This window comes from Netta rufina (genome assembly GCF_964035555.1).
Source record: "Netta rufina genome assembly, chromosome: 4".
Lineage (NCBI taxonomy): Eukaryota > Metazoa > Chordata > Aves > Anseriformes > Anatidae > Netta > Netta rufina.
In genome coordinates, this window is record NC_140127.1 from 6,184,468 (window position 1) to 6,205,174 (window position 20,707).

Here is a 20,707-nt window from a genome sequence, read left to right on the forward strand (position 1 = left end):
TGACAAGTTTGTTATAAAATAGATATTGTTATCTTAGTATCTGTACTATTTTCTTTTTGTGCAGTGAATATAGGAGATAATTCAAATTCTTCAAAAGAAGTTTTTAAAAAAAAAAAAAAAAGCACAGTGATTATTTGCTCCTCCTGCTTTAATATACTTAGGAAGTGTTTCTTGTGAGCCAGGGATGGAGAGTTAAACCCTTAGAGTTTCCAGCCTCTTCTGTCTTTTCTGACCCAGAAGATTTTTTTATAGTTTTTTTTCCTAACATTTCTACAAATGTAATGAGGTGGGACAAATAGGTTTGTATGCTCTGAAGCCTGTCTGTACCAAAAGTAGCCCACGTTCTGCAGTGTAGCTTTGTTGTTTCCAGTTGGCATGGATGTTTGCCCTTCTAAACAAGTCATCACAAGCAGGACAAAGGGTTCAGACTGCAAATCACTACCTACAGAAGTGCTTTTAATGCAAGATGGACTGGCAACAGAAAGACTTCAGTAAAGTTTACAAAAACCTCACCCTTTTTATAGAATGATTTGGGAGTGGAGGAGAAAGTGGAAAGGCAATGAAACTCAGTAAAATGCAAACCCTCTAGCTCATATTGATAATTCGGAATGAAGAAAATATTTTCAGTATCATAGTTCAGAACAGCATAGAGAGAAATGTGAAGAAACCCCGATTTCATAAAACATTAAACTATTTCTTCATAAAGCAACATAAATAACAACACTGCAACAGTCTACATAACAGCTGCAGAAATTCATACCTACTAGCCTGCGTTCGGGTGGAAGCTGAACAGCTGTCTGATCTGCAAACCTGCAAAGGATCATGTGCTCCTAGAAGAAAAAGAAAAGAACTTTGGTCCAGTAGCATTTCTCACTTTCAAGTAAGAAAAATCTAATTAAACATTTCTAAGTACTAAGAACGTTTGTCACGTAGAAGACTGTTTCCAGAAAAATAATGCCTGTAAATCCTAATTTTGATATTGCTTTGGCTTGTAAAAAAAATTTGTAAATCAAGTGTTTGTAACCATAAGCAGATCTCTACTCAGAAGGGTTTGTTTCTTGCTAAAATTCCTCCAAACGTCTGCAGCAGCGGAACTGGATGTAACGTATACACGATTGCATTTTTCAAAGGCATATGTCAGACTATTTTGCCCTCAGCTACTGTAGATCAAAAACAGCCTTCTTTTAGCACAGTCATCACTGGGCAACATGACTGCATCAGCGAAGGGTCAAGACAAAATTCTTACATAGGTGACTTGAAATACTGGATTGTTTCTCCTAAGCAGCAATTCTGAATCAAAGAATCACCGCTTTGTGGCGACAAACTTCCTTTGCTCTGCCAAACCCATCCAGGATCAACCTAAAAGGTCTTGAAGGAACTTAAAAGTTTCTGCAGAGGCTTCCACGATAGCTGCCACTGAGTTTTTCCTGTCTTGACACTCATGGGTATGGTGTGGTAGAGGGTTAACCCACCACCTTGCTGTCTGCTTGGATGGGGCCAGAACCCTATCCTCAACAGCCTTCAAAGAAATGCCAGCTGTGCTAGCAGAACGGTTTCTCAGAGATCAACCTAGCTAAGGAAGGTGAGCTAACCAGATGGTGACAGAAAAAGCCTTGAAGGTATAGCACTGAAATTAATGCTCTGCTGACAGCTGTGCTATTTGGGACAGCTGCAGTATTAAGTATAGGACAGAGTAAATCAGAACCAGTTTAGAACTGCACAACACTCCCAAGTCTCCTATCATGTTCCTATCATGTCTCCTATGCTGGGATGGGGAGAAAACAGAAACAGACAACAACAGAAGCTTTTTTTTTTTTTTTTTTTTTGCTACACAAAGCTTCCACAGCTACATTTCTGAAAATGAACATGTGTCTTGCATCAAAAGGAAAATGTTTTTTTGATTCCTGACTTATACAGAAAGATGATTTTAAGGGCGTGGTTGCTGTAACAGATGGAAAGAGAGACTTCACCTAAGGATACTTCAGCTTCCTTCAGTATCCTGAAGTAAGGATACTTCAGCTTTTTAGTAAGGGGAACATAAACATCCAAAAGTCTTCATTTCACACACACAAAAAAACCTGAATGAAATCCCATCTTCATATTAAATCAAGATGGTAACTCTCTCCACAGTGCACTCCATCCAATTCATGTAATTGCAGACACCTGACCACAAAACAGTTTACTCGCAGATTTTCAAATAAAATACATAAGACATTATTGCTACTTTAAACTCAAATTTTAGTTATTTAAATAAACACACAATATCCTGAGGCAGAGATGTTTGTTTCCTACTACAGATAACTCACATGAGGGTTTTCAGCTCACAGCTCCATAACAAATTTGCAAGCAAAATGAGAACATGCTATAACATATTTAGGACTCAACATGTTGTATCAGTCAGTGCAGTTTAAATACGGCTATTTCGGTAGTACAAAAGAGCTGAAAACCTTTAACCCAGATATAACCACTGGGGAACTGAGTAGTAATGCCACAGGCAACGTGGCTGTTCTTAGGGGTAGGCAGCTTGAGAAGAAGAAGAAGGGTTTCACAGGAGAGGAAGAAGGTCAGAGATAGCCCAGAACCCTTCACCAGTCTTTAGGCACTCGGCACAGCCTGGCTCTTTGCAACAACAGGATCTCAGCTCGTTCAGCTAGACCAGAGCCCAGGTAGGACTTCCCGCACAACCTGGAAATCTGGACTGGCCCTAGTGCCTTGGCTTCCTACAAGAGATGAACCTTCAAACTAAACTACATCCTAAGACATAACCATCTCTTTTTCCCATGATATAACCAGTAAATTGTCACACTCCCTGTTGGCCGAAATGAAGATAAAAGTAGTTTTAAAGTATCAAGGACAATAATTATAAACTGCATAAATGTTGGGCATGTACAAGCAGTTATTTTGCCTTTAGAACACCCACAGAAATGCCCGGTAAGTTTTCAGAGCTGGATGTCCAAAGTAATTCCTTCTTCCTTTCCAAATGTCCTACATGGACAATGTCTTGAAAAACAGAGTCTCAAAACGTATCACGGTAGGCATCTACAGCTACCGTCACCTTATTCTTTATAGCTATAAACTAATGAATTACAGCACGATGTTCTCATCACAAAAAGTTTTGGAATTGCCAGACTTCTGGATGTCTTTTTAGATCTCACTAAAATGGAAGATAAGAGAAATGAATTTAAAATGGGAACTGGATGGGGGTGACACAGACGATGTCTGGCTAACACATGGCAGCTTTGGCGACTAGCCAGTAACCTTTAACAGTTTATTAATATGAAATATAAAAAATGCATATAGCTAGCTGTATAACAAAAAGTTATTTATATCTAGGATTACTTGAGGCACCATCGAGCCTAGATCATTTGTATAGACTACTATGTTATTAAGTATTGCCATTGGCCCCTGTGTGCTTCTGCTACACGAACAGTAAGACACTGGAACTTCTAAAGTGGTGATAAACCCTGGGACCTACATGTCCATGGATTAAAAGAAAAAAAAGAAAAGTTAGAGCTGCAATAAGATTACACACACCATCCTAACCAAGGCTTCCTTGATTTTTTTTTTTTTTTTATGTCACCTTGTCCCTCTGTAACGTCCACAGGTCTACTTTTAATAACACATTGGCAAATGAACTTTTTCTAAACTCAAACCTGAGTGCTTGGTGATTATGTGTTAGGAACATGTAAGTACATGGAAGGAATGTTGATCAGTGGAAAATCTCATTCCAGGTCCAAATCCACTATGCCACTTTTATCATCTCAATCTACACAAATTTATTTCCATGTAAATTAGTGAAGTGTACATAAACCAAGCTGTCATGAAGATAAGATTATAATAACTGAAACTCCCTAGTGAGAAGTTTTCTAATGTTTTTAAATGACCTCCAATTAGAGGATTTAAAAAGACAACCTCCATTTTCCTGCTAAACACAGCATCATCAGTAGGCACACTGTCACCATTACATTTGGCAATTAGAAATAACATCCTTCTAGCATATTTCAGGAATAGAGGATTATTCTGCATCTCCAGAATTCATAGGCTTTTCTGGATTAAAAACACTGAGACAATTATCTAGGATTTGACATGTAACCTTAGCAAAGTTTCTATATATCCTTTATTCTCTTAATTGCAGATATTTTCTTTCTGTGCCACACTGAGCGCACCTAACCATCAAACTTCTGGCTGCTCATCACTAACAAGTTTAAACACACCAGACAAAGCTTAATGAATTGGTACCAGTTGTCACCTGACCACTTCTCTGCTCTTGTCCTTTTCCACTCACCAGTTACCTTCATTCTGTCAGATCTGCACACCTCATTGCTTCATTCTCCCACTTTTCCCTCAAGCAATCTCCACACAGACTCCAGATCGAAACACATTTGAATACTTCTAAAACAATTTTGAATAAAAGTTTTTAAAACAATACTGTACAGAATTCTTGATGAAGAGTATTTGTTCTTCCTACTCATTATGTCCAATCTTCTAGACATAAATTAGAGGGGGAAATCTGAGTTTGTCATAAAATACCATCTATAAAAGTAAGCATTTTGCCTAAAAAAATGATAGTAAATTTCTACAGTATGAGCATTAGTATTTAAGACATAAATTGGTATCCTGTAATTGTTAAGTGTTGAAACAGGTATATCTTAGGAATGGCTCTTTTATACCTTATGATGAAAAAGAATTAACTGGGGGGAGATACCATGAAACTTTATGGAAGGAAAAAAAAAAAGCCTTAAAAAATGGTTGGTGGAGAGAACACAACACAACTGTGTCTGTATTACTAATGAACAGATCACATAACACATGCACCCCCTCACAATTAAAAGATAAGCACTTATATTTCATTTGATAAGACTCAGTGAAATGCATGGAACAGCCCCAAACCCCCTCCATCCACTATCCACAGCTGTTTATCTTACATACCTTGTAGGATAAAATTTCTTTGAACTGATTACTGAAAAGAAAAAAAAAAAAAGACCAATTCAATTAACATCTAAAAAAGCCAAGATGGAAAATAGAAGCAATTCTTACATACCTGACCCCATTTTATGCAAAACAGCAGTATCCATAGAATACAGAAAGGCACTCAAAAAAACAGAAACCATGACAGTTTGTTCACTAATAAAGGAAAAGCACGTTTGATGTCTTTTATTCTTCTATTGAATTATTCATACAGATCCACTCTTTAAATTATCAAAAATGCTAATGCAGATTTTCTGGGTTTTCCACATTTTCACATACTTTGTATTACAGGTACACAACCTCTAGAGGCACACATTTTCTGTGCATCACAAGAGTAAGGTGTTTCTAGGATGGAACTGAATAGGGAATACGGGCAGTATAGGGATATGGGAGGTCTATCACGTTTCATAATCTTAAAAATTAAGGGAAAAGAAGTAAACCCTAAAATATAGCTTGAGCCAAGGTCAATGTTATGAACCACATCAACTCCTACATTGGCTTACACTCTCAGATTTATAATTTTAGCAAACACAAAACCTCAACAATTTACATTTCTTCAGCATCTACAGCAACAAAAGATTCCTAACGTAGTGTGAATTTCTGGACTTCATGATTTAAAATATAACTTGGCAAAAGTTAACAGCATCTAGTCGATCCTACAACAAAACAACAGAGAAAAGTTATATGTCTGTTAACCTTAGAAAGCCTAAAATTTTATTGCCTCTTCCTTAAAAATACTTCTATGTTTTACTCTGTCAGAGGAGAAAACAAAAGGGACACTTCTAAAGAGATGGAAGAATCAAACTGACTAAGAAAGGACTGTTAAATGCAAAGTTTAGCAAACTAAGTTTTAAGTATTTACTCTCCAAGCACTTCTGTGACAGCACACCTCAATAACAGAGAAAGATAGGGAAAATATTTACCATGGAAACATATTTATTTATTTATTTGTTTTTAAGATCTGTTGATTCTTTTTACGACAGCACGTTTCAGCTTCCTACTCTAGCAAATATATAGCTGAGTCAATGCTTTAATTTCTAGTATAATTAAATCTGATTCATCTTGGACATCCAAAAGGCAAAGTTCAGCTTTATGAAAATAAAATGAAACAAAATAAAACCTCTCCCCCACCTAGTTCTACCTTAGAAAGCTGCTAGCCTCATATCTTCTGCTACTTTTTACCAAACTTTCACATTTTATTTGTATCAAAGGCATTAAAAAATTCTTAAGCCTAAGACAAAGAAGCATTTCCAACATGGCAGATTTGGAGAAACAAAATACCTACACAGTCCACTGAAAAAGTATTAAAACTAGGATCCAAAAAACAGGAGAGCTCGTCTACTTGGGAATAAATCAAAACAGCTTCACAAGCAGTAAACTGTGGCATAAAAGCAGACCCATTTCTTTAAACCGATTGCTTACATCTTTCTCCAACATTAAAATGTCAATTCCCCTTCTTACATTACTTTTCATGAGTTTTCTATTAACTTTGTGATTTCAAGGTAAGAGGTCTGCATATTACATAGATTACCACATACTGTATCTACTGTGTTGAAGGTATAGAGTCTTTTTTGAACTGCTGTGATTTTTTTTCCTGGATAAATCCAGAAAAAATAACCCAGGAATAACCCATCTGTCTCCCTTTCAAGACGGATTTGCAAAGAGAAAAAGGAGATGGTTGCACTGTAAGTATGAATCAACTGAACCTGGACACGTGCAACAATCTTGACCTTAAGTTGATTAATTATGTACTCTTCTATCACTTTATTTTTTCACTTGAATTGCTATTTTAAAGTTTATCTTGTTAGTCTTAGTTTACCTTCTTGGATATTTAAACCTCACAGTGTTCTGAATGAAGCCATAACAGCACGGGGAGATGACAAAGGCTGCCCGCGCCTTGATGCAATGTTCAATCACCATGTCTGTTGCCACTCCACATGCATGCAGAGCCACCTACAATGTTAAAAACAGAAAACAAAGAAACAAGCACATTCTTTATAGCAATATTGTAGTATTTTGATGGATTGAATTAAATCCTTGCAGAGAGTTTAACAATGAAGCTGTTATGCCAAGGGCCTGGTCCTTAAATCCTTGGCTTTGCATTTTTCTCTTTCATGTCTATGCTGCGGAAACTTTATGACCTAACTCCACTTAAGAAGGGAGTCATCAGCACTGAACAAAGGTCACTCACCAAAAGTACTCAAAAGATAGGTGCATAGGTGCACTGCATTGTCCTATCAACTCAACTGTAAATGAAGCTACAGAAAAATTTTAAAAGACAAGCTACCATGGTGATTAGTCAAAAGTTTTTGTTCAAGCCAAAAGGATTTAGAAATACAAAAACCCCCTCTCGTTCCCATTTGTACCTTATTAGATAGCAGACAATCCCAAACATCAAACAAAAATCAAGAACGCGCCTCCCTCAACGTGCTTCTACAGCCTCTCAGCCCTGGAGGAGAAACACAGTCTGCCTTACCCCTAATTGAATATTGTGCCTGCTGCTTTATGCAGCAGTTCAGATTTGTAAAACTGCATTGTTTTCTATGCTTTTGGTTCAGTGTAAATTTACGAAAAAGGTTTAAAGCTGCAAAGTTCACATTTCAAGGTTCAAAGCTGTTTTTCAAGGTACAGCAATTGGGAGATAAAAACTTTGCTCTCAGATGTGGATTAAAACAAAGACTTTTTTGTTTGCAGACTGCTTGATGTAAGCTCAGCTGAGCAGACCATTAATCAGCAGCTGAACTATAACTGCATACAGATGGTAACAAATACTCCTGTCTCAAGCAGAACATTAAAAACTAATATATGTAGTAATTTCACAATGCAATTTTTCTGTCCTTACGAATTTAACAACAAAAATAAAACTAGTTTAAGACCAGAAAAATATGAGATTATCGTGGAATATAATTATAGTTACTTCCCTTTTTATCCAAGCAGAAACTAACAACTGCTTTGCTTGCATGTTTGGAAAAGATACATTAAACCTTAAAGTACTGGATAAAACACAAGTAAATAAACAAACAAAAAAAAACAGTAGCTTTGTTGAGCCTGTATGAACTGTAAGCCATTTGATTTATTCTTTGTGTTCCTCAAAGTCAATTTAGTTAAGAGAAAAATCAACAAATAAAATTGAAGGCAAGGTTTTCTCAGGATATCCTATATGTCAAGCTCACTATCTGAAATGAAATAAAAAGCAGTTAAACAAACGCAGTTAATGCATTTCATTCACAAATTCACACATCTGTAGACGAAGGAAAACAAAGTGTCCCCTGAGGAAAGCCACAAAGCTAATTGAGTACGAGACCATTGACCTGTATTAGTCCTCTGGCCTTTTGGCGGAATAAAAAAGGAACTGGTTGACACATTCTACTTAACCTGCTTTTGAACTCCTCTCAGATAGCACTTAAGAAAACAGCCAAGTAGTGCAGTTTTTTATTTCATAGTAACTAAAAATGCATATAAACTTGTTTTAAATTAATACCAAAACTAGAGAGATGAAGACTTGTCAGGTTCATTTTTCTAGATCTCTTTGAATTTCACGTACCATAGCCAGTGAATTTGTCATGTTCCCCCTCACATTTACGCTGTACTATTTCATTGAGAATGGCACAGTCTTGCAATGAGTGAATAGCTTTACGAGCCACAGAAGATGGGTTTAGAAACGATGCATCACCAAACTCTGTACACATCTGTGCATCATCATATTGCCATTTTTGTATCAGACCAGCGTTTATGACCTAACGATACAAAGGTAGCTAAACTTTACATTATTTACCTTCCAATGTACCATCAAGCACTTGCACTACTGTTAAGTTAAACAGCTAGCTCCTGGCCTACGTGTGGCTGCAGAGGAAACAGGAGTTCATCCTGGAGAGGGAATTGTTATATGGGACAAACTAATTCTGAGATGATATTGATATAGGTCTCCCAAAAAAGGAAAGCTCCAGGTTTGTCTCTGGAATAGTGTACAGAATCAAGTCGAACAAACTGAAATCACAGACCTGGAAATGAAGAGTTTGCAAGTGATTTTTTCCAGACATGTACTTTAGCATTTTACTTGTCATGAGACTTAAGGGAGAATATAACACTTTTTTATTAAACAAAAACTCCAATGAAATATTTAACTTAGTGTTAACCTTAAAAACAGACCAAAAAAATTAAGAAAAACTCCCATGACCACAACACTGGAGACTAACTTCACTAACAAACTAGGACACATCTCACACGCAGTATTCACTAAATTATTCTGGAGATTCTGATTTTTTGCAATAATCTCTGGTTCATCCAATGAGATTTAAAAAACACAGAAAATAAAGCTAGAGAACCAGAAATTTACCGTTAGAAGGATAATAATAAATAAAACAATTTATTCTCTCCTCTTTCTCCTGCTCTATGCTTCAATTCCCTTATTAAACAAGCCAAATAGTTAAACAGAACTGGAGAATATGTGCCATAAAGCTTCAGCATTAAGCACCCTAAGCTACAGACAAACGGGCACTTGGATGGATGCTTTAGGGAATAGTCAGACTTGCATTGAAAGTTAGGAACTTGCTGTAAAAGTTCAGATGCTTTTAACATAAAATCAAACCAGAAGAGAGCAATCTTTACAGCATTAAAAGAGACTATTTGTACCTCACTCTTCACTAGGGCTGCAGAGTTCAGGATACTTTCAATCAGTATTCAAATCATTTACTTTGTTCCTATAAAAGTGATTCCTGCTTTGGTCTGCTCATTTACAGTCACCAAAAGTCAGACCAGCACCCACTGACTGCAACAGGAGTGCTCAGTACGAGTCCTACAAAACTGAGATCTCACTCTGCCTTTAAAAATACAGCTCGAGTACACCCTTCACAAAGAATACACACGCAGATCATTAGTGTAACGTTCTCCCTGTCATTAAAGTTCCTTCTCAGTTTTGCGTTGTGAAGTCTTGAGTTGCTTGCTTTATCTGCAAACGCCTTTACTGTCACCTACCTACACCTCTGATCTCACTTTCCTGTACCCAGGCTTACTTTGAGCACAAGCTGCCTTTTTCTTCCTGTCTTCAAAACCTTCCCCAGCATACCTCCATCAGTGAATAACTAATCTTAAAATAATATCATTAAATCAAGAATCTACCACACTATTTGTCTTCAGAACGGCCAAGCAGCACCCATATTGTCATATTTGATTAGAATAGATACTGCTTCCTTATTGACTCATATAAATAAAAAATAAACACAAAACCAACCTAATATTGGTTAGTATAACAAGGGTGCTTCATGTAGCATCAGAAATAACTGTCTGTATAAGCATAAAATTTCCTTTTCTCAGATATTTTAGTTAAGTAGTTGTAGAAAATAGTTAACCAGACATTGAAATTAAAATTCTGAACTTGAAAAATTACAAACACTTACCCCAATGTTAAAAGTCCCATTAAAATAGTCCAGATTTGCTTGAATGAATGAGATGTTGTTTAAACCTAGTTCATCGCTTCTGTCTTTAGCACGGATCAGAGATAACTCCTTATTTTCTATGAGCACCACCTAGATTTCATACACAAGACAGAGTAAAGCAAAATAATACTGAAAAATAAAAGTCAAATGTTACCAGCATGCACAAAACTATAGAGAAGTTTTCTCAACTAAACTACAAGTTACTTATAAGACCTACAGAATGATTAGCAGATGACAAAACAACAATGAAAGGCATTAAAGACTTGCCAGTACCAATCAGCTGGCAAATTTATTTATTTATTCATTTGTTGTCTTAGGTCTAGAACTTCCCTTTTCTCAGGCAAGCACCTCACACATCTGTGATTACACTAAAAATTTGCACATTTCAAATCTCTGCTGTAAAATATATATATTTTTTGCACAACTATATTTGATGGAAGTCTGGGTCACATCAGTGAGACCGGATAGCTCAGTTTCTTGACTTCTGCATCCAGTTTGTTATGAAAACGAAGAACCATTTTTCTCCTAATCAGTGACAAGAATTAAGGTAGAGTTTACAAGGATGGTAGACACGCATCATGACAGATCATGACCTCTGAGGCAAATGTTTCCAAACAATTTTTCACTGCACTCCGACAATAATCCAAATCTTTTGACTCAAAAAGTTGCATTTTAAGGGTTAAAATAACCTAGAAAATTAAATTTTTAAACAAAGACAAGTTAAAGTAACTAGATGAGACAGAGAAGAGAATAATGAGACATAAGTAACTCTCCCTGTCCTGTGTCTTTTCATGAGGATGCTTGCTGCCAGCCAACTCAGTAACACTGAGTGAGACCCCCTGTTTCCAGAGATCTTGCTCTCCTCCTGTTAGAGGAGGTTACTCCCTTATTCTTTCTGCTGGTTCATGGCCTTAGTCTGTAAATGGATGTCCTGCCCAAGCCAAGCCCAGAAGCATACCCAGCAGCACACCTATGGAAGGAGCCAGTCTCTCACTCCTTTCATTGGCTCCATCTCACCCAGTCATTTCCCAAAGCAACGTGATATAATTAAGAACATAATTAGGAACAGAGTGAAAAAAAAAAAAAGAAAAAGATACTCATACTGTTCAATGTTGGAAATAGGAAAATGTTGTAATTGGTATTCACATATGAAAGCTTTCTTCTAAAAAAGTTTACCTCTGCCAATTAATTCCTTAATTGGGCACAACTGGCTGCAGACAGAGCAAAGTGTATGTGTACAAGTGTAGCAATAACCTCTAAGATTTCTAAACAGCAAAAAATGCTGTCTCATTATGCCTGTATGTTTCCTCACTTGGGGTAAAATACAGCAGAGGTACTGGCAGACCTTCTTCACATAACAAGGGCTTCATGTCTATACACACTTTACAACATAAGCTTAAATGTTTTGTTAGAAAGCAGTAAGATCATCTATGCACTTTAGCACTGTAATTGCTTACTTTGCTGAATCAAAGCATACACAGGTCAATGTTTGTACTCTAAAGTTACTTTTTTTTTTTTCCCCCTTTCATTTATCATAGGAGGAACTTTTTCTAAACTTTCCTTTCCAGGGATGACTTCTACCCTTTTTCCCCCACTAATAATAACGTGATAAATACCTTTACAGGTACTAATGAAACATCTCTCTCTAGAGCATAAGTTCTCCCCAAAAGTAACAGTCTTGTCTTCATGTTTATCTTCCCCAGATGCACATCTTTTTAAGGTAATTATCAGAGACAAAATGCTCATACCATTTATACTCTTCATTTAGAGCTTACCTGACATGATGGCAGCATGTAAGCAAGAACAATTCCGACATGCCCCTGTGAAAACCAAAGCAAACAACAAAATCTTGTCAGTGTCCCCTGTTGTTGACTCATTTCACATTGATTATTCCCTAACCATTGACAGAACCTTTGAAAGCGGTTAGAATTTCAGCATACGTATTTTTGCTTTGCTTTATCACAGAATCATACCATAGAATGGGTCAGGTTGGAAGGGACCTCAAAGACCATCCAGTTCCAACCCCCCTGCCATGGGCAGGGATGCCACGCACCAGGCCAGGTTGCCCAGGGTCTTGTCAAACCTGGTCTTGAACACTTCCAGGGATGGGACATCCACAGCCTCTCTGGGAGACCTGTTCCAGTGCCTCACCACCCTCTGAGTGAAGAATTTCTTCCTAACATCTAATCTAAATCTCCCCTCTTTTAGTTTAAAGCTATTCCCTCTTCTCCTGTCATTATCTGACTGAGCAAAAAGTCGCTCTCCAATTTTTTTTTATAAGCCCCTTTTAGGTATTGAAAAGTTGCAGTGAGGTCACTCCAACGTTTTCTCTTCTTTAGGCTGAACAGCCCCAGCTCTCTCAGCCTTTCTTCACAGGAGACATGGCAGCATCTATCTACAAATCCGAAGATGAAAGCCAAATGAAATTGCCTTATGTAAAGAAAATACACCTTACCCCTCCACTGCAAAAATCCACAATCACATCTCCAGGCTTAGCGAGCTTTGTCACTGCTGCTACCAAATTATTCAATTGCTGCTGTTTCCTCAGAGCCCGGTCGCTAGACATCTTTCCTGGGGATGACAGAGCAAATACTTAAACAGTGATAAACAGTTCTCAACATTGATAATTTTAAATAGGTAACAGCTAAACATTGGAAATCTGAAATGTATGACGGACACTAAAAAACAAATACTCGGGCTTCCAAAAAAATGCATTTTGAGCTAAATTTAAAAATATTAGATAGAACTTTCTTAACATGCTGAGCACAGTTAAAACCTTCCAGCTCTTGCTGTTAATGTATCCTTAGGAACAGACCTGTGTAAACTGGAAGAAGTGTAAATACAAAATAATCAAATGAGCCTAAGCTCCAGCATGGTGATATTCCCAACCTGTCAATCATGCCCAGAAAGAGAGCTCAAACCCATTCACAGTAGTTGTTGCCAAAATAAATCCCTATGCTATCCTTAAGCATCTTGTTTCAAGAAGTCTCACTCTTTCTCCTGTTAAGTTTCATATTAAGCAACCCAGTTTATTTAAACAACTATCCAACAAGGTACTTCTTAAAATGACCACACCCGCACAGCTTTTCATAGTATCTGTAACACAACCAGAAGTGGAAAAAATATTAATTTCTTTCAAATATGCTTGCTAAAGTCCAAAATGCAGTTCCTTAGTTGTAATGAAACTGTCTAGTCAGCAGCAAGAGGTGGGACTGCACCTCATGCTGGTAAAAGTGAGCTGCCCAAACAGCTCAGTGAGGACACAAACCAGTGTTGGCATGACAGCTCTTCATTTAGGGCAGGCCAGCCTTCCAAGGTGAAGAATGCTAGCAGGGACATAGCTCCCGATCAATACTGAATCCAATTTCAAGTTCAGCTAAGAAGAGAAAAGTAGGTTTTCCAAAAGCATGGTAAAAGTATCAGAGTATTCTGTTTGACAGACTTCAGCATGGGCTTTTCCTTTGAACCTCGAAGCACAGTCCCTTCCTTCGAAATACACCACAAAGATAAAAAGGTCAGCTCTTGTCCTCCCAAAGGGCTTTGAAGACAGCAAAGTTTGCCTTACAAGCCTAGGTGGCTTCATTTACATTAGGCTTGTTTTAACAACGGTTGGTTCTTACAAGCATCATCTTAAAAATAAATAAATACATAAATAATAAAAATAAATAAATAAAAACCCACCGCAACTAACTTTGACATTCAGTTTTTCTTTCCTTCTTTCTATTCGGTGAAAATAAGCAATGAAAGTACTTAAGCTCATTCCTGATACAAAGATGCAAGTCCCCTTGGTGGGAAGCTTTCAGAATTCAACTCACCCTGAGCTCAAGTTAACTCTGCAATTAAAGTAATGGGGTTCATTGTAAATGCTTTTTTCCCTTGGTAACTTTTGTATAACACTGTCTTATAGCTGCTTGCAACTTTAAATCTTCTTAATTGCCAGAGAGACCAGGGAGACAATTTTGTTTCCAGTTCCTGCGTCTCAACACACATTAGCAGAAATGTTCTGAACCATTTTGCTGCTGAGACTGAAGGACAGACCACACCTGCCAAGCAACAAACAGCACAAAAATCCAGGCACACAAAAGCTCTTAATTGCCTTATCCAGCTGCTCTGTTCTTATTCCCTGACCCCAAGGTTTTCCTGAGAGGCCTGGATTCATCGGTATCAAGTGTACCTCCTGAAAAACACCACCAAATTTTCATGCCGTGCAAAGTCAGCAATTAGGTCCTGGTGTCACTGAAGTCAAAACCTGAAATGCTAACAGGTTCCAGCAGCAACAGATCCATTGCTTACTCTTCAGTTAGATGACCTCCTAAGCAGTAAGTTAATATGAAATAGGTTAAAGAATAGCAGTCCATAGCCTTTAAAAACTCCCTGAAAATTAACTCTTCATGGTTACCAACAAACAAGGCTTCATCCTTCCTCTACAAATTCTTACAAAGTAGAATACATTCCCTTGAAAGACAGAAAACCAAGCTGCAATCAATAGGCCTTTTGTCTACCTCTGTATTTCGAACGTGGTAGCTAGAATTCCAGCCAGCCAGCCAGCTGTGACGTGGCCTGTCGAGAAGGTTAGCATGGGCACACCAGTCCTTCATTTTGGCAAACATGCAATAAATCCAACTAAAACTTCTATGTCTAAAAATACTACAACTCCGTGTGTATTTCTCAAGCCCTGCAATGGTAAATAATGCTAATCGCTGCCTTCAAGAATAATAAGAAAGAAGGTATCTTGACAGTTTAGCCTGACAAGGCGAAACCTTGAGCAACGTGACCTTTTCCTACAACAAAGGCCACTGTAAAGTGTTTTGTTCCCTTTGCAAGAACTCAACTGACATACTGCCACACAGTCCCAGAAAGATTTATTCTCATTTGTGATTAATTGTCAAAACAAAAATACTTTATTTGAATTCACAAATCCAGCATTACCCTTAATTCAGCCCTTGTCAAGCAGAGCGTTAAAGTGTCTATGGCACGTACAGGTCTTTCATTTTGGCACACAGAAATGTAATTTTTCAGCAGACAAACACTCCTCTATTTTTACATTACCTTTTGTCAGCGTTCAAGTTCATATAATCCTTCAGCCTTCAAATAATACTTCCTTATTTCTCAAGTTAAATTTGAAAAGCCACTCAAGTTTCCTCAAACAAGCAAAATCCCAATATCATCTCTAAGGCCTTATCCTGATTCAGCTTTGAAGTTGTAACACAGCACGACATAACATACAGCTACCAAAACACGGATATAAACACATCATGCATACATTCCATCACATGTAGCAGAACGTTACATAGTTCTCATTTTAGCACGTTATTTTAATGAGGTTTTCCACAAACCTCAGCTAACCAATTCAAATGATAATACGAAAACCTACTTTTCACTGAAACACAGTGCATAGAGCATATTTATTGCTATATTGCTTAACTAGACTTCATCGTAGTACAGCCAAAAAGGCTCAGTAACTAATCAAAACGAGTTTTTCTGAAACCAATGTTGTTGTTTTTCTTCTGGCAGTTACTTATGATAATTCAGCATATTCTAATTGTTTCTTAATACTCAGCTCCTACGTCCTTCACCTTGGTGATGCTATCATCTCCTGCTATACTATTTTTGGTTCCTGTTGGGGGACAAGGTGGGGCTGTTTGCTTGTTTGTTTTGGGGATGCTTGTTGTGCTTTTGCATTATATTTGTGGGTTTTTTCCCTCCCTTTTTTTTTTTTTTTTTTTTTTTTTTAAGTATAATACTTGTAAGATTAATATACTGTATAGTGGTTTCCATGCAACTCCTAGAAAAAGCAGAATTCAAACAGATGAAGGATGCCAGCTTAGCTAATATTTATTTATGAAGAAATGTTCTTACTAGCCAGAAACAGTAATAGAATAGTATAGAATAGTGTTGTAGTACACAATAGTATTAACCTTACTTAAAAGAACTAGCCAAATCCTGCAATAAATGCTATCCGTAAAGACAATAACTGTGCCTGATGGTGACATAGAAAAATATCAGTTTCTGTTTTTGAAGCCTCACAAAGCATGAAATAGGTCTGCATCCAAAGCTGGAAATGGTGTTTTATTGAAGGCAAAACTACAGCAAACCTTAGTATTTTTTTCCATTTTGTTTTTCTGATCTTGCTGCCTTTCCAAAGCAGCATGCAGGCGGGGACACGCTTTTTGGTTCTGCAGAACATCTCATCAAGCTATAATTAGATATGAAGACAGATGGGCCCGAGATCTCCACAGACTAGAACTAAACACACAGTTTCAGGAGGCACATCCATAAGCTGCAGCAAAAAGATGCGGTTATACAAGGCGATGGCACCTGAACTGGCTCTTGAAGTGCTAACAGCCCCATAGCACAGCACCAAACCCAGGCTTCTTTGTCTCTAATACTGCTTTGGGGATCCTCAGCTAGTTTCTTTGTCAGGTGCTACACTGCACCGCATTAAGCAGTGGGGTCTCCTTTACTGCTTATTCATGCATACTCTAGTGGTGCATCCCATGTTTACCCAGTACAGGACTGCCTCGATTCCTCCTTGACTTTCTCTAGGCACTGTGAGAGTGCCCAGAAAGCATTTTAGCTCGTTATTTCCCTGCTACCTAGAGAAATAACGAGCATTTTAGCCCAGAACAAAATTGTCTCATACTTACAAAGACTGCTGCTTGTAACCATTGTGGCAGTTTGCCATATGGCTATGACCGAAGTCCTCAAAGTGTAAATCACTTCCTCTAATTAACCAGGTAGAAATTCTTCCATAAAAATCAGACTAGGAAAAAGATAGACTTTACTACTTTTATCACCAAGGCATAACACTGGGAATCCTTTTCTCTAATTCTGGAGATAACATAAGAGAATTGTAAGGTTCAGCCAAAACGGAGATTGCAGCTGAGCTGAAAACTTTTGCACTGAACAGCTTTTGATACAAAATGTGAGTAAAGCATAAGGTTTATAGCACTTCTCTATGTAAGGATGGAGCATAATCTGTTGCTTTTTTAATTCTCAGAAAAATACAAGTCCATTCTATTATATTTCATTTATCTTGCTTGTTCAGAGGTTAAACCTTGTGTTTAATCAGATATAAGATCAGATAGCTTGGGGTTAATATTGACTCATTTGCTCTTCCCAACATAAACATATGGAAATTGTTATTCTGTTTTTTTCTTACCACACGCTGGATACACGTATGTGTGTGATATTTATATATATATTATACTTTAAGCAAAAATAATGTAGACATTCAACACTGGTTAACAGAGGTACACTAGAAATACTCCACTGTCTCATGCCTTTTCGGCTTGGATTTCCTGCATAGGCATAACTTGATTTCCTCTTCAAATAGTTTTCCCATTGATTTAATTTCAAAAGTTAACTGAGTTGGGTCAAGTTATAATATTTAAACATAAAAATAAAATCTGACTCTAACTGCACGCTGCCCTTAATTCTGCATCAGAATTTTAATGCATTAATCCTACCAGGAAATGTCCAAGGAACTTCTTTACCACAGACAAGCACAAGAGAGAGTGAGTGAATAATAAGAACTAGTAATATCCATTGAAAAACTGAGTTTTTATTGCTGTTTTACACACCTTACCTTCATTTCTGAACTCCCTCTCCATTCCCACTTGGAAAAATAAGCTACAAACTAAAGGATTCAGGGGGAGCACTGTACTGCAGATCAGCTTGCAATGGAAGAAAAACTCATTTTCCTCTACTTTTACTATTAACATTTTATAAATTAACTTGTTCTTCAATATGCCTGTTTCGAGCACACAAAGTCATCCCACTGCCCAGAGTGTTTTTTGTTTTTGTTTTAATCAACAGAAGTAATCAGCAGCCAGTGCCGATGAAGGGGTTTTTTTTGCCCCTTTTATTTTTGTCCCAAGTGAATGTTTATCAAAACATACTCTGGATCTATGAAGTTTGGAAACACCCCGTAAGACTTGCATGCCTTTACTTGCTGGTAACAGGGCATGTCAGTGCTTTCTTTTAAAAAGATGTAACAGGTATATATGCTGCTTCAGCACCTTCACGCATTCCTAAAGGCAGCAATCCATGTTAAAAGGAAGAGAATTGCAATTAGGTAGTCTTGGCATGCTGTTTATTTAACTTTTCCTATCAGATCTTGGATATTTTCATTGTTACTCTGTGTCTCTGCTTTTCCAGTTCATCACAACAGTAATCAGCTTTTCAGGAAAGCTGTGGGGTTTTTTGTGTGTGTTTGTTTTTTAAACTTCCGAGAAGGATGAGACTAATAGGCTGACAAAAATCAGTACTCGTTGCCCAGAGTCTAGCTACTGTCATGAATAGATAGCTGGTCTGTGCTGTGCAGCTTACAAAGTGTCACTCTTCATTCTGCGAAGCCCAGACTTTGCAGGCTCAAATGTCCCTGGCAGGTCCATGAGAACTAACAGCATTCACAAAGGTAACTAATGCACACGTGTGTACAATAGGGCCCTCAGCATTCACTGGAAAACAAACCAACCAAACCAAAAAAGAAAAAACAACATCAAACCCAAATGTCACAAATAATGTCTACAAACTATCCTCCTGGATAATGCATAGCTTGCACTTTCAGTCAACAGATGAGGCCAGAAAAGATAACCTCAGAGCATACATCATTTTTCCACTACAGAAAGGCTTTTATGATCAAGCGTGGTGATGTTTTAGCTACAGTCAAGAGAGTAAGAGAAGAGAAGGCAACAAAGCATAGTTTAAAATATTTAGATAGAGGGCAGTAACAAGAAGGACAGGAAAGGCAGCTGAACTCCACAAGAACATTTTATTGGTTTTTAGATAAGAGTACCTTCCTCCTGATCGTACTAAACTATCTGCTCTTTATTAAGGCAAGCTTTGTAAAACAGTTTTATCCTTTCAGGCATAAAGAAGTAATATTTATATGGAGTTTTTAGATATATATAGGTCAACAGATGTCAGTAAAATGAAATGAAAACTAATGCAGAGCAGTTCTATTTATAAAAGTTGTGTGTGTGCATGTGTGTTTTTGTTGGTGTTGTGGTTTTTTGTGTGTGAGTTGGTATATTTAAAACTAAATGCCCTATTAAATGCCTATTTAAAATGCCCTGAGCATTCAACTAAAAGGAATCCAGACACAGACAGCTAACATTTTATACATCTTATCTAGGATTTACGCTATTCAAAAACTATTTTATATGGGATTATGAAGGCTCTAGATATACTCAAATTAATGAATGTTATCCACACTAGTATGTACTTGTTAGAACCATGCTTACCGCTAAGTTTTTCATACTATAACATTGCCAACAGCATGCTTTAGAAACACCAAGTATCACTGCCTCTCCCAAAACACTAGGGCAGTTCTAAAATGGTGAGCTACTACACATTTAAGCTAGCTGACTGTGCGCTCTGTTCATCTGTTTACTCATTCTGAAGCCTTGAGATTCGTATTTTCCAAGCTAATTTTCCAGAATCCCAGAGGTTAGGAAATTGCTTTGTTTTAAAATGAAAGCAGGCAATTTTATACAACCATGGGATTTTAAGGAAGATGCCAAGCACTGTGTCATGACACAACTGTGAGAAGATGCACGGCATTTACCCTTCCTCCACTTCCTTTTCTCTCCTTTCCCCGTATCTCGCTTTTCCTTCACTCCCATGTTTTCTCCTTGATCTTTCTGCACTACGTCCACTTCTTTAGCATCAAAATGCTATAAAGAGAACTCAGTGTTTTCTGAATTCATCAGCAGTTCCAAGACCTTGTAAGCTTCCCCTGTGGGACCATATAACCTCCTGAGTCCTTTCCAACCTGTGGCAGTAGCAACGCTAAATGTCTTGCTCAAAAAGTGGGCGTCAGAGCAAACACAGTATGGCAGGCAGATTTGTAACAGCCTTACTTTAAATTTAGATCTGTGCAAATATGATCAGAAGGAAATTAAGTCACTTGGGTATGCAACTTTCATATCAAGACCGTGTCCATCTCTCTTCTTGTTTGCCTAAATTTCATAGGATCTTACAACCAAGACTGTAAAAGTTAACAAACCAAGTAATTCATGAACTTGTGTGTGCAGGGGTTACTCAAAATTGAACACGCATGTCACAGTAGTTCCAAAGTCATAAGTAATCCCTCCATGGCACATTTCTTTTAAATACTGAGAAGGGTATTAGTTTTTAATCAGCTTATGATCTAGGAAAGAAAGCAAACTTTTTAAAAGAGAGACCCATAAACTACTGGGACCTGCAATAACATGTTCAAGCAAGCAGGCAAGCAGAAGTAACTAATACTGAAAAACTACACATATATAAGACTTATTAGTTGATTTTTGGTTTAAAAA

General features: G+C 37.4%; 1 protein-coding gene across 1 annotated transcript in view; it reads right to left on the reverse strand.

Moving 5' to 3' along the window:
- The window catches only part of GSTCD (glutathione S-transferase C-terminal domain containing), a 69,442-nt gene that overhangs the window by 2,588 nt on the left and 46,147 nt on the right, over nt 1-20,707 (reverse strand). The window contains exons 7-12 of the mRNA XM_084285716.1: nt 12,859-12,974; nt 12,179-12,223; nt 10,365-10,493; nt 6,788-6,921; nt 4,930-4,960; nt 761-830 (exon numbers count right to left, since the gene is read on the reverse strand). Coding sequence (XP_084141842.1) covers nt 761-830; nt 4,930-4,960; nt 6,788-6,921; nt 10,365-10,493; nt 12,179-12,223; nt 12,859-12,974 — 525 coding nt within the window. The remainder of the gene's footprint in view (nt 1-760; nt 831-4,929; nt 4,961-6,787; nt 6,922-10,364; nt 10,494-12,178; nt 12,224-12,858; nt 12,975-20,707) is intronic.